The sequence below is a fragment of the Lagopus muta genome, chromosome 12 (assembly GCF_023343835.1).
Source record: "Lagopus muta isolate bLagMut1 chromosome 12, bLagMut1 primary, whole genome shotgun sequence".
Classification (NCBI taxonomy): domain Eukaryota; kingdom Metazoa; phylum Chordata; class Aves; order Galliformes; family Phasianidae; genus Lagopus; species Lagopus muta.
The window spans coordinates 1,544,084-1,561,489 of NC_064444.1; the positions used below are offsets into that span (position 1 = coordinate 1,544,084).

General features: G+C 48.9%; 1 protein-coding gene across 6 annotated transcripts in view; it reads right to left on the reverse strand.

The window, feature by feature from the left end:
- ZC3H18 (zinc finger CCCH-type containing 18) overlaps positions 1 to 17,406 on the reverse strand; it is a 40,206-nt gene that overhangs the window by 13,898 nt on the left and 8,902 nt on the right. For 5 of the 6 annotated variants that reach the window (XM_048958621.1, XM_048958618.1, XM_048958617.1 and 2 more), the window contains 7 exons: positions 17,159 to 17,243; positions 14,814 to 14,962; positions 14,415 to 14,507; positions 13,694 to 13,851; positions 12,370 to 12,402; positions 10,731 to 10,848; positions 9,078 to 9,370 (listed from right to left, as the gene is read on the reverse strand). In XM_048958621.1, the coding sequence (XP_048814578.1) occupies positions 9,078 to 9,370; positions 10,731 to 10,848; positions 12,370 to 12,402; positions 13,694 to 13,851; positions 14,415 to 14,507; positions 14,814 to 14,962; positions 17,159 to 17,243 (929 nt within the window). The remainder of the gene's footprint in view (positions 1 to 9,077; positions 9,371 to 10,730; positions 10,849 to 12,369; positions 12,403 to 13,693; positions 13,852 to 14,414; positions 14,508 to 14,813; positions 14,963 to 17,158; positions 17,244 to 17,406) is intronic. The other variant, XM_048958623.1, reaches the window with a different exon arrangement.

Sequence of the window (17,406 nt, forward strand, 5' to 3'; positions counted from 1 at the left end):
ATGGGAGCATCAGGTGGGATGCTCAGCAGCCTCACCAACCTTCACCAAGGGGCTGGTTACCTCGTCAGCTGAGCAGAAAGCAGTTTGCAGTGGCTGTTTATCACTCTATTATTCTCTAGGTGCTTATAAACACAGCTGAGCACGTGCTCTCCTGTTCTTGATGACACTGAAGATTTGACGGGGCACCTCTCCTCCCTTCCAGGGCTCTTGCTGTGTTTAACCTTTTTCTTTGCTCCTCTGGGCTTCCATTCTCCCCCACAGCCCTCTGAGAATCATTCGGTCCTAGCTTTTTCAGCATCTGCACCAGATGGTTCCTTAATGAGTTTCTTCAGGCCTAGACTTTATCACATCTCTTATCTGTGGATGATTTAACCTGGGTTTTTTCCTCACCCTTACTTCACCACACACGTGACTGGTCAATTACCTGCTCATAACCTCCTTCGTCAGGTTTTAAGCAAAGTTTATGCTTGCTTAAAGGTTTATGAAGCCTACTGCGCTCATCAAGTCACCTCTATAACTACGTATTTATTCTTTTTCTCCAAATAATGAACCCTCTCCCTTGGAGGACCGGGGAGGGAAGGCTCAGCCAGTACCACCCTATTAGTCACACCACTGTGAAGCAACCACTCCCCACACGACTTCCTTTACCTTCTGAGATAAAAAAGCAACCTCCAAGTTTTCTAATAATTCCATGGATTGCGTTTCTTGCCACAACACTTTTCCAACAGACACGGGATAATTAAAGCCCTTCATTAGCAGCCTGCTCTTCCCTTTGAAGGCTTCACCAGTCACTAAGAAGCCTCACCAGCTCCTTGTTTGGTAGTACCCCAAATTGCCTCAGCACACAGTTGAACTCCTACAGCCTCTCACCCTCTTGCCAAACTCCACAGCTGGTACATGATGACATCAAGGGACAGCACAGCATCCTATCCTCTGTCCTCCCAGCTTCAGCTACTCCAGCTTCACACTTTGCCCCTCCCCTATTCTCTATACGTATAGAATTTAATGAAACAAGAAATGTTTCATGTTCACCAGCCCCACAAATCTCTGTCCAGCCTTACAAGATGATGCTTCTGAGGATGACGTAGCGGCATGCAGAACTGCTGACTGCCTGCTCAGAGTCCCAGGCAGGCTATGGCTCAGCATGATTCACCAGAGCCTTGGTTTAGCTGAACCATCCTTTCCCGTATTGCTCTACCATACGCTATTTAACATGTTATTTGCAGTGGGCTGGTCCAGTTTTCCATGTTAGATCTGCAATTATATCTGAGTATCTAATCAGGGAGGAAAACCATGATTCTGAGCACGGGGCTGGGATAGACCCGACCTACTGTTCATACTCTGATAACGCTGAATGGCCGTAGCCAGGACTGAGCTCCTGTTCCAGCAGATTTGAGGTTATCTGAACTCTGCAGTATCTTCAAAGCAAGGAGGCATAAAGCAGGAAGAAAGGAGGAAAGGTTCAGCCTACACACCTGGTACCCAGCAGCAGGCTAAAAGGCAACAGAATGGAAGAGAACACGGTGGGAGGATGCTACTGAACACGGGCAGACCGTGTCACTCTGATGTCCTCTCCTTGGGGACATGCAAGGGGAGCATTCTGCTGGCACAGGCGGGCAGAGAGGCACAGTTTACACCTCAAGACTTGGAAAAAAGATGCTGAGAACCTTTCCACAGCACTTAACTCTAGACCTCGGGTACGAGCTTGGAGCAAAGGCGGCTATTAGAACAATTCCCATTACTTGCACTTATTAGCTGGTTTGATGCAATTCCCTCTTGATGAGGTCACTTTCTGGAGGAGAGGTTTCTTCCCCAGGAAAACCACAACAGAAGGCCTCATTCCTGGGTATGCTTTGGCTTTTGACTCAGCAGTAAATGTGTCACCACACTACAGCCAAGAAAGAAAGCTGATGCTCGTGTCAGGCATTATCAAAGGCTTTCCTCAAGAGTTACCTGTGTGCCCAGCAAGTACCATCACCACATGAACTTGTTCAACTTAGCACAAGGGACTGTGCCATCCGACACCATTTGGCTCATCTCCTACAATGGAATTCAGGAGTCAGAATTGAAAGTGAGCCTGAACAAGCGCCAAGATGATCCTCACCATCTGCCTCGGAGTAACATCTCCATTACCAACCGCACGAGTTTCACTGCAGAGGCTACCAAGGGCTGGCAGCCTGCAAGCAGACAGCGTGCTGGTGCCACGTCCTGCTGCAGATGGGTGCAGGTGGATGAAGGCAGGGAAGCTGTGGGGCTCAGAGCAGAGGGAATGGCACCCAGTGTGATTGCTGCTCACGGTGCCGTGCTGCTGGGCCTTCAACAACGTGTTTCATCCTAGGCTAGGTTCTCTCTGCACTTTCACTCTGGGTGATTTCCACTTCCCATCCCATGCTGGATCTGGTGTTTGACTGAGCTCTCCGTGAGCCAACTCAACTCTTTGGTTGAAGAGGGAGGAACAAAGAGCATGAAGCCTCAGTTCGGAGCTGGGTTGGTGAGTCCTAGCAGCTGAACGACTGCTGGAGGTGGCACAAGGCTTAAGGGCTGGGGTGGTGAACCAGGAGGTCAGCTCCTGCGATTTACAAGGGCTCATCTTCAGCCAACTCTCATCCAGCTGCAGGCAAACCTGCAGCCAAAGCACTTCTGTAAATCCAGGTCTCCTTTTTCACCCACTTGTAGTTTTCAGGAAATACTTCAGAGCGCCTTTGAGAACGAACTCCCTAATTAGATAGATATGCCAAGAGGTTAAAAAAATAACAAAGGAAATAAAAAGGGACTGATGAAGCCCAATCAAAAGCAGCTTCATTTCCTCAGAGCCCAGAGCAGCAGCACCCTGCATCACCAGGGCACAAACAGCCACGGCAGAGCACGGCTATTTCTAAAGCCTGTTTTAACCTTAAAATAACTGAATGCTTTCTTTCCCAGAACAAACACGTTAACGCATATATGGCTGGAGTTTAATTACAGCAAGCCAGAGGAGAACTGAAGCTGCACGTGGCTTTGGTGAGGAGGAACAAAGGTAACAGCACCGCATGGTTCAGCCCCAGACCCACCAAACCTCAGCAGGAATTCACTTGGGGGGGAGAAAAATCAAGCTGGGTGCCCCCAGTCTTCCTGCTCGTGTGCTATGCAAATGATGCTGAAGCATTCCTAATCTCAGCCAGAAAATAAGCTTCCCAGGGAAAAGTGCTTCCTTCCTTCCCTCCCCGTGTGACACCAGCACCGTGGGTTAATGCACACCTTATCGGCGACGGTGACGTCAGCCTGGCTCCAGGGCTGCTCTTTTGGCCGCCACTTCCAGCTCAATTTTCTCCAAGAGGAAAAGTCTGGCGACGGCTTCGAGCCGTTTCGTTTCGAGCAGGAAAGCAGAAGCCGTGCCACTGGCACAAGTTTCCCTTCGGTGTCAGTGGAATTTTCCAAAGGAAGTGAACTCGAGGAATGTTTGCAGGCATAAACCAGAGCGCTCGTTAAGGGCTCTATAATTTCTGCTAAATAAGCTCCAGCCGCGCACGTGAACGCTGGCACACCTCCCATCTCAGCACAGTAAAGTCATACATCCCCAGCGCTGCTAAAGGACACAGGGTCCCAGCAGCCACCCAGCAATGGGAACCACGCTGTGCAGTGCCAGCGGCCGCCGAGCTGCAGCAGTGTTAGCAGAGGCTTTGCTTTTCTCAAGAGGTTTCCATCTCCAGCCAAGTAATCAGTTGCTTAAAAAAAAAAAATAATAAAAAGATTTCTTCAAAGCCCGACGGGGAGAGGCTTTGAAATTAAATAGCTGGAGATACGATCTGAACCTCCAGGATGAAATCATCCCAGTGGGCAGATAAACCTATCTGCAATGGGATCTGCCCCGAGGGCCGAGCATTTGACGCCTCGAGAGCCTTCCCGAAACAAGAGGGACCCACATGCAGCAATGCTCCCAACTGTGCTTTAATAAAATCCCGTGTGTGGGATCGATCCGGCAGTTCTGACTCCAAAAAGCCAAGGAAAAACGCATTCCCTGAGATCCACATCTGAGTCACTCGATGCCCTCCTTCCTATTGAGGTGCGGTTATGAAACCCTTCTCCTTTTGCTGCAGAAGTGGAGGCACCACCTCAGGAAGCACGACGATCAACCAAAGCTCCAGCCAACAGAATTGCTCTGCAGAGAGCTTGGACAAGTTCTGCTGATTGGAGTTTGCAGAGAGATTTTATTATCGTTCATTCCTCAGATGAGCTGGGAGAACAAAGAGAGGTTGTCTAACCAGGTTCCACTGCTTGTGCTGGAAGCTGTACCCCAAGAGATGGGGATCCTTAACGAGAGCATCTTCTTCCCTTCAGAATCCTGCGATGTACCTGAACAACAGCTGGCTTGAAGAGCTGCTTCCAGCAGAACTCAAAGCACAGAGCAGACCTGGTGCTATGGGCAGACCACCAGCAGCTGCCACGAAAGATCAGAACGACCCTCAGAACTCTGAATTCTCCAAAAAAACCCCAAAACCAACACAAAAACCCAGCAAGCTCAGTCAGTCTGTGATCACACACACACACTCATGAATCACTCCATTTGCATTCCCTACTTTTTGCCACTCCTTTATCTAATCAGCCTCCCTCTAACACTTTCTAACTTGCAAGCCCTGGGTAACCTGCGCTCATTGATTTCACACTCCAGGGGATCCTGCTCATTAACGTGAGCACCCCAGGGACTCATCATGGCCTATTACAGAGACAACGTGAACCAGCTTGAATGAAAATGCCAGGGATCTCTGGAAAGGGAACGCAGCCCTCCATCCCAGGGCCTGCAGAACTGCCAGCAGCTGCCACCAACTCAGCAGATGCAGGGAGAAGGACGATGCTCTGTGCTGGAAGGGCTTCCTGAAGGATTTGTGGTTCCCTACAGAAGAGCTGCCCTTTCTGACATTGCTTTCCATTTTAGCATCCCCACTCGTAGGTGTTATTTTTATTTTTTTTTTTAATGGCTGCCTAAGTGCACTCCATCGATAGCCTCTAACCCAGCCAAAGCAAACTTCCTTCCACAGAGCTCTGTTATAAGCATAGGGCAATGCACATGAGTTCACCAGGACACAACCTCTTCCCTGGGACTTGGAGCTGCTGGGATCTCCTGGGTGCACCCAGAGCTGTCTCCAAGCATCCTCCTCACCCCATCTGCACTGGTGTCCTGCAGGTTTTGGGCTTAGACTGAACTTACCGACGTGGAGACGAACCTCCTGGAGAACTGCAGGACCAAATTCTCACCTTAAGCTGAACGTTCATCACAGCACAGCCCACAGCACCCCATGCATGCAAAAACCCACACTTCTCTGAGTGGGAAAGAACCCCAGCGCTGTCTCACTGACCACAGCACAGGATTACGTCCCCTCCCTTCCTGCTCATAGGGAACCACCATGCACCATGACCCCAGGGCACTGCCCTGCCTGCTGGGCCCTATGCCTTAACGCTCCTCAGTGCTTTGGAAAGAAACACTAACAAGTCCCACGACAGCAAGTGAGTTGCTTAACGCCCCGCTGAAACAATCAGATTCACTGGGATGATGACAGGATAAAGACCTGTGCAACAATAGAAGGATTAAAACACGTTACTATTTCTGTGTGCAGGGTTGCAGCTGAAAGCCAGCAGCTCCACGGCTGGATCCAGCGCTCAGGTTGGAACATCTTGTCCTGCTTTAAGTCAAATCAAATCTTTCATGCCAACTCCACTCCAACACGCTTTGCACAACAGTCAACTACACTGGCAAGAGACAGATACAAAGCTGAAATCTGGTGCTCAGCAAAAACAGGCACAGCCTGGGGCCCCAGAACTTGTTCTGGAGATGGGGAGCATGGGGCCAGACAGCCACGTTATCCCTCCCATGGATCACAAAGTGTCCCGGCTTGTTTGAGTGCTCGATGCCTGAGGAGGGAAGAGGAGGAGGAACAATTTCACTGGCACTGCAATCTCAGATTGTAGACTTCTTGGAAAGCTCATCTCAAGCTTGGAAAAAAAACAACACAACAACCAACAACCAAGCATGAAACAGCAATTACACACTTTGAGAAGGTCTGATCCTCGTGCGCCAATCCTATGGAAAGCCCAAGTGCTGCAGCCTCCTCTCAAAAGGCTGAAGGAGAAACATCTGCCATCGAGTCTACTTGGATTTACAGCGTGTGTCTGTTAAATTTTAATCTTCCTCACCAGCAGCAAACACGATGCAAGGAAGTCCTCTGATTCTCTGCTGTTATCAGCCTTAACTGCTGCGCGTTGTTTAGAGATCAGATTAAAGTTTCCTGTTTTCAGTAGCACCGAAAGGGAACTTGTTTTCATGCGTCAGGCGTTTGCTTCTCAAGCTGTCTTTCATCCCTTTCAACTCCACTGTTCTGCACACACACGGAGATGAGGGCACCTGGGAAGGGCAGGCCTGCCAAAAACTGGGCTCCAGCGAATGGGGAAAAGCACAGAGGCTATAAATAGAGCTGCAGGTGAGTGCTGCACTGCTATCATGCTACCAGGGACACGTAAACTGACTGCAAACCTTTTACACATTAAACAAACCGGGGAACTGTTTGATGCCGAGGTGCCAAAAATGGAGCCTCTGCAGCCCAGCCCAAAGGAAGGGATGTGGGGAAAAGGTGAGGCCGCTCCAACAGGAGCCACATAAAGCCCATCCAAAGGCTGTGTGGGACAAAACCATGGTGCCTGGAGGTGCTGCACCCTGTGATAAAGGCTCTGGGGTGTATTTGCTGCTTTTTGGGCAGCACGGGGGAACAAGGTGCTGGATGGGGGGGGGGGGGAAGATGTCCAGTGCCTGGTTTAGTGGGTGGGAATGCTACCAAGCTCATCTTTAAGGTCCCTTCCAACCCAAGCCATTCTATGAATCTGTTCTGCGCTTCTGTCTCTTCTCCAAGGCAGTATCAATTGCCCACTCAACACCAAGAGATACTAATGCTCCTTGCTGACAGCCACACGAAGCCCAAAAGCAAGCTCTGCACGCTCCGACTCCCTCCTGGCTTTCTGCCTGGCCCTGCAGACATCTGCTCCTGCTTTCAGCACCAGGCTGAGGGCGCTTACAGTTGTAGGCACTCTGTGATCCGCTGGTAGAAATAACAGCAGACATCACAGAAAGCAAAGAGGCACATCAAGGACTACTCTCAGCTTGCCAAGAGGTTACCCAAGAGGGTGGTAAGGCTGTGGCACAGGCTGCCCTATCCCTAGAGATGCTCAAGGCCACACGGGATGGGGCCATTGGCAGCCTCATCTGGCGGAGGGCAACCTGCCCACAGCAAGGAGAACGTGATGATCTTTAGGGTTCCTTCCAACCTAAGCCATTCTATGATCCTACGAAGGCTTAACTTCAAAAGGCTGTTATGGAGTTACAAGAGGCAGTCCACAGCTTGCTTAAGTGATGCTTACAGGGCAGAGATGCACACAAGAGAAGCAGGAAACCTGTATCTACAAAGTATGCAACACCCCAGATGCTATAAATCCCATCTCTCAGCTCACACACATGGTTACAAGAGGCAAGATGGGTCTACAACTGGCCAACATGGCCACTGCTCCTACCCAGCACAGCCTGGGCAGCACTGACAGCGAAAGCTCCTCCACCAAGCCCTACCCATGACCCTGCACAAGTGTCAAGGGAAGGAGACTGGCAATCATGGGCATGGTGACTCAATACCTAACACCCTGCCAATCAGCTGATGCTGCTTTCGCCATCATCATCACATGGACAGTGAGATCTCCTCCATCACTGACCCAACGAGAGCGCAAACCGACAGCAAATGTGTAATTAAGTGCACAAATTATGGTTGTAAGTGAAGATTACAATTAAATGTAATTCCCCTTATTACTATAACCACTCTGACACTGTTAGTGCATCAAAGCACTCACAAGGCACAGTCCTGGTGTTCTGAAACTGAGACTTCCTCTTAAGAAAAAGGGTCACCACCAAAAAATCAGTTTTCCCTTCCAGCAATACAAACAAGAATTCTGCATCAGATTCCAGACTTAATCCCTTCTCTCACCTGAAGGCACACAAATCCACGTGGCATCTTGTTGCTGGCCTTCTTAGCCCTGTTCAGCATTAAAATACACTCTTTTTTATGCTCATGATGTTCTCCTCCAGTGCTCAAGAAGCAGAATACATTGCCCAGAAGGAGAAGCTTCAGTATGTTCAGGGGAACACGGCTTCCTTGTGCCTCTTCTGCCCCAGCATGCACATGCATACACTTGTGCACCCAGATGTTTCTCAGCACAGCAGCACAAACCTCTATCTGCCTCTGGTTTCCAAGGTCCTGATGCTGCTGATCAGTTTTCCTGAGCAGGAAATCTCACACTTTTCCCTTACTCTGAACCAAATTGCAACAATCAGAACTTTCCATAAGTTCTATATTGATAAAGTGCTTTACAAACACGCCTCATACACAGTCTATATATCAGTGTACTGAAGGAACTGACTAGAAGAAACTTATTTCAAGGCATGTAACTCTCTCAGCTTTTCAAACCTCTTCTTGGAGCTTTACTTCATGAAGTAAATACAGACCCAAACCAGCTCTGATTCGTGCCTAAGGGCACTGGTCAAGGCCACAGAAAGTCACTCCCATCTGCAGGATTCTCAGCACTGGGGGCTCAGTCAGCCTTCCACCACAAACTCCAGCCCCACAGACAGGGACAAGCTGCACATCTCCGTAGCTCCAGGCCACAGGATTGGCACTCTGCTCCTTTTAGAGCCAGGTTACAGAGACTGCTGCTTATCTGATGTTTTAGCTCCACTTAGTGGCCAGCAAGGCTCACTGTTGCCTTGCTCTAAAAATACAGCTCAACTACAGTTGCAGATAACAAAGAGCAGGTCCAGAGGAAGGTCAGACGTGAGGTGCTGGCACTGCTGCCCAGAGAGCTGTGGGTGCCCCATCCCTGGAGGTGCTCAGCGCCAGGTGGGACGGGGCCCTGAGCAGCTTCACCTCGTGGTGGGGGCACCCAGCCCACAGCAGAGATGGGAACAGGATAGGAAGGAAAGTCCCTTCCAACCTAAGCCACTGTATGAACAGCACGAACCCATTCACGACCCACAGCTAGAACGCAAAGAGTGAATGGAAGCCAAGGCTTACCTTGGTAGCAGCGGGGACCGGGGCTTTGGTTTATCTTTGTCCTTGTCCCGGTCCCGGTCCCTGTCCCGGTCTCTGTCCCGGTCCCGGTGCTGCCTGTCCTTCTCGTCTCTTTTCACCCGTTCCCTCTCACGTTCCCACTCTTCTTTCCTCCTCTGTCTCTCCTTGTCACGCTCCCGTTCGCGCTCCCGTTCGCGCTCCCTTTGACGCCGCTCTCGCTCCCGTTCCCTCTCCCTTTCCCGCTCCCTCTCACGTTGTCTGTTCTCTCTTTCCCTTTCCCGTTCTCGCTCTCTTTCCTATAAAAAAAACAAAGAGCAATCACTGTGTCAGGATGGCAGCATCTCACATAGGGAGGCCTCCAAGTCTCAGACTGCACTCCATCCTCCTATGTTAGAGCCAAGTATTGAGACAAATCCAGAGACAAATCACCGTCGTGATTTTCAAAGGCAAAAAGCCTATAAATGGGAGGGGAGTCAGCTCTTTGAAAGGGTAGATAAGGGCAGGACAAGGGGAAATGGTTTCAAGTTGAAGGAGGGAGGATTTAGGTTGGATGTCAGGGGGAAGTTCTTTGCTATGAGAGTGGTGAGGTGCTGGAACAGCTGCCCAGAGAGGCTGTGATGCCCCGTCCATCCCTGGAGGTGTTCAAGGCCAGGTTGGATGGGGCCCTGGGCAGCCTGGGCTGCTATTAGATATGGAAGTTGGTGGCCCTGCATGCGGCAGGGGGGTTGGAGCTTGATGAGCCTCGAGGTCCCTTCCAACCCAAGCCATTCTGTGATCTGTGAAAAATTACTTTTGCTTACTATACCTGTTAAGGGAATGCATTGATGTTTACAGTATTCCCTCATTATGTCAATGTTTGTAACAAGCTAATTAGCTTGAGAAATAAGCACCACGAAAATGGATGGTGCGCGATATGCAGCAACAGTGAGGACAAGGCTCCTGTTTCTGCAATGCTTTTGTAAGAAAAAGAGGTCATACAGCAAAGCAAAGCCACTTTCTTAAGAACATGGTGAAAACCACAGTAAAGCTTCCCAGCGAGCAGGAGTTACTCTTTCAGACACTACTCTCTTTAGGCACAACAGCTTGCAAAAGGATGAGCAGAGAAAGCTTCATAGCCTTATTTCCATTGTGCTCTGCACCTTGCAGCACAGCAACACCAACTGACAGTAGTTGGGGTTTTGGCAGAAGCAGGGTGCTCTCCCTGCCTAACTCAAAGCAATTAATGTGCAGCTGTAGCAGCAGAAGACAGCCTTGCTGGAGCCTCTGCCTGCCCACATCTAATCCTTTCCATCTGTCCCAGTAACTAACAGCTAAACCATCCCTCAGCTACATTATTTCCTGGAAATTCCCTCCCCTCTCCAAAATTTCCAAGAATGGTTGCACAACTGCCTTGTGCTGGCAGAAGCAGCCAGGGCACGTGAAAAAGAAGCACCTTCAGTTAGGAGAGCAGAAAGCTGCACCCAGCAGTGCCACTGAGCTGCCAGCTCCATCACTTCGCACGTTCTGCACAGTAACTGAAGGTTTAACTGCTGTAAGATTTGGCATCTTGAACATAGGAGAGAAATCCTGGCTCAGCTGCACAGGAATGTGATGAGCAGCAGAAATACTGGAGGAGAGCTGGAAGGGAAGGTGTGGGAGAGGTATCACCTTACTTACTCTGTAGTTACGGTATGGATCTGGGTCTGTGTACTGGACCCTGAAATTCTCATACTGCCCACCGCGCCAGAACCGTTCTATTTCATAGTCGTAATAGGGATCTGCATAGGGATCAAGCCTACAATGAAAAACAGAAGGTTAGAAAGGGAAACATGGCTTTGTCACCATACAGAAACGCTACATAGCCTAGGTCAGCTCTTAGTCACTGCGTACCGACAAGAAGAAATGCTCTGTGGATTATGGCTGCAGAAAGTGGTTTGTTTCCTACATACCCCACACAGAAACAGCCTTCTTCAAATGAAGCTTATCAGAGGAAAGCACCACATTTTCTCAACAGCACAGGAAAGGACACTACTGGCCCCATTCAGCCTTCAAATCAACGTGGTAACAAATACAGAATTGCTTCTTACAGCTACTTCAGACGTGTGCAAACGTAACAGAACGCATTTTGCCTCGCTGACCGAGGGCTGCACTCTGTGCCTGCACACACAGCTCTCTCGAGCACATCCCAAGCACAGCAGGCTGCCATCTCCTGCTCTGCAGCCACCAGAGGTGATGGGTGCACAGCAGTGCTGCCTGGATTGGAAGCAGAGCGATGCTGAACAGCTCGGCTCTGGATGCAGACAGCAGTGCTGAGTCCCTGCACCTGGAATACTCCATGCATCAAAGGTAACTGCAACTGCAGCTGATATCCTCCAGTGGAAAAGCCCCGAGTGCACAAATGGGCTGGGGGGGCACACGACATGCTTCTCAATTGCAAAGAACTGTAATTACTTTTGAGGAGGAAAAGGATCTAAATCCCACCCCTCCTTGTATCTCAATGCCTCCAAAAGGTTTCTTGTTCGCATTTTCTGATGGTTTTGATTGATGTTTTTTAATTTGGATATCCAACCACATCCAATCCCTGCCAGCCACCTGGAGTGCAAATATCAGATCCATGGTACAGATGGGGAGGTGGGTATGGGAAACAAGAAACTTCCAGGGCCACAGAACAGGTAGTGTGGCAGAACTAGGATTATAAAGTGCTCCCAACTTCCAGGTCGTCCACAGTGGGACTCCAGCTCATGAGTAGGGGGAATTTGCATTTGAAGAAGTGCCAAATAACCTAAGCCAGGCTACCATGAAAGTGCTCCCCTGCCAGTCTAGAGGCTGCCTGTATTTCTTTCAGCACTTTTAAATGGTTTAAGATCTCTGTTTCTGTCTGAATTGATTTCCAAAGGAAAGCGTACCAGGGAATCCTGAATACTGCTAGCCAAGCCTTTACCAACAGCTGATGCCAAGGAGGTAGCAGTAGAGATTCAGTGACATCAGGTGTTTGAATAAAAGAAATCTCAAGCTACCCCAAAAAGGAAGCTCTTCACTTTTTAACCCAGCCTCAAATCCCAATCTCTGCATTCCCTTCCCATATCCATTTATGGTCTTTTTATTCACATCATAAGCACCCCTGCCGTGCATCTAAATAATTACAGGTGAATAATTGGCTTCACCCCCAAAATACATCCATTCAGTCAGTGAACTGCCAGCCACATCTGTGTGCCAGTTGTCTGTGGCCTCGGAAGTTTTCAGAAGTGCAATGGAGAAAAAGAAGGGGAATATTTTCTTACAGTTGCAACAGTACTGGAATCAAAGACCTGCTTACCCATAGTTAATGTTTTCTTTGATGTCCACCTCCCTATAGTTTTTCAAAAAAGAGAAAGGGATTCATGAACTATTTAGACATCTCCATACGTCACAAGACAATTCTGAAAGCATTTATTAACATTCCAGCTGAACCATCAGTGGTTATTTGCTGGCGTCAATCTGTGCACGAGAGAGAAATCACTATTTCTAGAGCATACAGCAGTAACTACTTGGTAACTTTTGCCTGTGCACACCACACATCTTAATATTTCAACATCTCCATCTGCTTCTATGTAAAATTCATTAACTTTCAGAAATTCCATGTTTGCTTACTACTATTTAATGTTGACTACATGTGAGAGCAAACTTTGCTTGACTGTATGAAAGCACAGACAGTCCTGCACCCAGCACAGCAAATCCTTACATAAATGAGGCAATGGCACAGAAGGACGCTGAGTGAAGATGCTGTAACTGTACAGTTATAAAACAAGGATGCTCTGTGGTTTAACCATAGAGCTTATAACCCCATAACTCTGTGGGGTTAACCCACAGAGCACTGCTCATAATGTGCCCCAGGTACAACTGAACGCCTTCTCAGAAGAAGACAGAGGCTGATTCCTACAAAGGGGAAGAATTAACAGGGGGAACCAATTGGTCAGTTTGTAGAACTGAGTGGAAATATCTCCAAAATCTGTATGTGGAGGAACAGGGGATGCATGTGTGAGAGAAAAAACCATGGCTTCACCTACATCACTACAGAACACAAACCTCTCTCTTAAACGTTGCTTTCCATATCATCTTTTAGCCTCAGAACTACTGTGCACATCTCCCAGAGCACACTGATGTACCCTTGCACCTGCTTCTGCCTGCCTGCTCTCAGCCATGACAGGATGGTGTCTGAGGTGGCTAACATTGCATGTTTTACTACCTCCTTTAGCAGCCACCTACAACTTAGGTTCAGGATGCTTGTTTTTGCCTAGGCTGTGCACCAGCAGCTACCAGGCTTGCTTTCTGACCAGTGCCTTACCGAACAGCTTACTAGGGACTGGTCAAGACGTTTGTTAAGAGCCTTCTGTCTCAATAACCTTGCAACTAAACACTCAGCTAGCTATGACAGCATGGCAGCTGCCACGAAGCTCTTGGACACTGAGGATATTCCAACTTTACAACCCCAATTTTGGTGTTTAAATCCCTCACGAGTTGCAATTAAAAAAAAAGAGAAAAGAAGTCAGAAGAATGAGCTGGTGACAGGTATTCTTCCTGTTCAGCTACTGGAAGGCTGCCATGCTACACTGCACTCCCACCCATCCATTCCACACGGCAAGAACCAAGCTGCATCTTACGCTGGATCTCGGACGTCTCTGGTGATGCGGTAATTCCAGTCACGGAAAAACTCATTTTCCTTGTCAAATTCACGCTCGTCTTCTCCAATAGTCACAGTGAACCTCTTCTCCTCAAAGTCAGGCTCCTGTTCTTTCCTCATTGTTGCCTTTTTTAATACCTACGAGGAAAAAAAAAAGAAGTCCTGTGAAGAGAACTTCCCAAAGGCACAGAAGAATCCTTGGGAGAAATGTGTTCTTCAACTCAAACGAACTTCTTCTGCCCAAGTCTCAGGAATGTGCACACAAAGGAATTTCCTTGCTGCAGAAAGTGTAATTCACTACCAGATCAGCTCAGAACAGCTGCTGTGCTGCATTTCAAGCACGCAAACCCCATGCTCTGAAATGTTCAGACACATGGGTGCTAGAAAAACAGAAAGGGAAACGACCAGCTTTTCAAGCTTCCTTGAGGGCATGACTTCAGCTTTTTCTAACTGCCTTGGGCCACAAGCTCCCCCATGGCTCAGGCTAACAGGAAAAACAAAGCTGGATATCAGCTCCTCTTGCCTGCACAAGAACTGTGATAGCAGGAGGCAGCACTCAATAAATTAAAAGGCAAAAGGAAGGCTTCTGAGAAAGAGCCTACATGACATGCTGCAAAAGAAAGCTCTGCTAGCATTCTGCTATCAGTGAGACCTGTCTGTGTGTTCTGGAGAAAGCCAGCATGCTTGAGGATGTCACTCACCTCCTTCGCATGCCGGAGTCCTCGCTCCCAGGCACTTTCTGTTGGAGGATCCGGAGGAGGGGGAGGTAAGATTTCATCAACCACCGGCCCTCCCTGTCACAAAGGGAAAGAGAAGGAGACAGACATTCAACATTAGTTCTAAGCAAACATTTGCTTTGTAAATAGCCACTCAGGAATACCTTCAGAATCTCTGGAGACGCATCAGCAGGGCATACGCTGGGACACACGTGGAAAATTACTCCCCTCTACTAGCAACTTCAAGACCACCTTTTCAGAATCACATATGCAGTAAGCGTATAGAGTTTTGCTAAAACACTAACTCAGAACCTTCGCTCCTCCTGGAGCACGAGACAGAAGCTGACTGCAGAAGCCAGGAATTCACACAAAAGGAGTGCATACCCACGGGTTGGCTGGCATCAGCGGGTGAGGGCCGATGGGCGGCGCGCCATTCGGGGAGAAGGGCTCAGGCTTGGAGATCAAGGAATAATTTCCTTTGTCATTCACTCCGGGGTGTATAAATCGACAGTTCATGCCCCAAGTGCAATGACCTGTGGAAATACAGAGTTCTCTGTTAGATCCATGCATGTCTGAACAGTACAGCAATGCTCGTTCAGGGCCACCACCACTCGAAACCCATCAAGGAACAACGCTGCTCCGGATACCTGACCACCCTTCTCTCCCAGTTTGCTGAGCTTTGCCTACTTGCATATTCTTGTCAACCCCCCACTGTCCCAGGGAGGATAAATTCAACAGCTCCAGTCACAAACAGATGAACGTACAAGAACCTTATTATGCCAGGGAGAAGGGAGTGATGGATGCAGACACACCGTTAAGCAAACGCCGTAATAAGTCCGTGAGCTCTGCAAGCCATACTAAAGACAAATGCCTCAACTCAGAGCTTCACCTTTTACAGAAAACAACCACTATAACCTGACAGCAAAGAAAACATCACAGTGCATTTGGAATTAGCAGCTCTCTGGTGAGGCACGACCATACATCAAAGACTTTTCCCTGCAGCCGACTCCACACGCCTGCCAGCACAAAGCAGCAACGGAGACACTGCTAAGGAGGGCAGCAGCCAGCAACCTGCAGCAGCTTGCTCATTAGCTTCAGTCATCATCTCAAGGAGATGGCAGCGCTCAGGGGTCTGTAGCAGGATGCAAAGCCAATTCCTGATTTTAATTCAGCTTGTCTTAGAAATAATGCCCGTTATTTATTCCTGCTGGCAATTCACTCAGCATCAGGCAACAGACACTTTGCAGATTTTGCAGAGAAGCGCATCACAGAGGCACCACTAATCCTGTGCTCTCTCAGGCATTAACACATTGATTTTACGTGCTAGCAGCACGTGGCCTAAGAAGCCTCCCTGGCCTCAGCAACATGTCAGAAATCCATGCTGCACCTGGGTAAAGGGAAGCTCTTGGTCTGTGGAAACGCTCCTCATCAGTCCCAGACTAACCACAGTCAGAGATAACACTAGATGCTGTCGTGCTGTCAGCAACAGTGAGAGCACAAATCCCTTTGCAGAGGCACGCTGTGGCTGCAGCATCCTTGCTCAACATGCAGCTGAATGCCTGCCAGGAGGGGTCTGCGAGACACCCCACCAGCTCCTGCTACCTCACACAGAGGTGTCAAGGGGAACGATCCCCCTGAGGGGCACGTGGCAAAGCAGCCACACGCCAAGCTCCATCCCTGAAAGCTGTCAAGCTCATCATTCATGCAATAGAAGAGGCGCAGCCGTACGTGTGCTTATCAGACACAGCGAGGGTGAAAATCCGGATGTCCTCAAGGTCCCAAGTGAGCAGCACCTGACCTCACTGATGGCAACAAAGCCCTGAGGGGGGCAAGGCAAAGCGAGTGTCAGCGTTACCTGAAGCAGTGCCAAGTCAAAGAACACCTGGGGCAGGAGATCCCACAGCCTGAACTTTGACTCAGGCAAACATTTCCATCCAGCGGAGGCGTGCGTTGTGCAAAGCATTGAGGAATAAGCACAGGAACTTCCCTGTGCCATCAGCATCCTTATCAGGCTCAGCACAGGTAGATCAGGAAGCCAGGGACGTGCTGGGTGATGGGCACGTGCCTGGAAATCCCCAAGCAGGTCCCTATGCTGCCTGTGCTGCTGACGCAAAGGGGAGGACTCCACCCTGCTTTCCATCCTCCTTTTAATTTCAGATTTCAATCAATTGTTCAATGATGACTGTCAGTAAAGCACAGTCAGAAAGTAGACATCAGGGGGGCTGAATGAAGAACTATAGCTTAGAACATGACTTACCAAGATCTCCAGCCCTACCTTCAGTTTAAAAAACAACAAAGGAGAGCCTTTTAATAACTAGGGAAGTGAGCTGGCCATCAAATTACAAGAAACAATTACATTTTGGTAAGGCATCAGCTTGATAAGAAAGAATGAAACTTGCCATTTTTGTTTTCCATTGAATAACATCACAGAACCTCCTTAAGCAACAACCAATTGTCAAATCAGCCCCAGCAGTTTTATTCCACCCTGTTTTGAACACGTTGGTGAGTTCTCCTTTATTTGCTTCTCCTGGGTTCAACAGACCCAGGTCACAGGATTTTTTGCATATTGGCCCTATGTAAATTCAGCATCTGGCCACCAGGAAGCTGACACTGGGGATGCCTGGGGCAGAGACTGTTGTGCAGAGAGCAGCTTAACTGCTACAAAACAGTGAGAGGGAGAAAACCTACAGCACCTCGGGTCTGCCTCCACCATCACAGCATGCCATTACCTTTCATGAAGAACCGACAGGTGGGACGTGGCCTCACTTTTCTGTCGTTGGGATCTTTAACTTCTCCTTCTTCCAAGTCATCGTCCTGGAACAGACAGACAGGCTGACACTTCATGCAGTGATTTGACATGTCACAACATGGTGCAATATCAACCACTGCAAGCACACCCTGAGGCAAAGCACGGGGGAAATTCAAGAAGAGGTTGTGAGAAACACCCTTGAGTATATTCACAACTTACTGCTAGCAA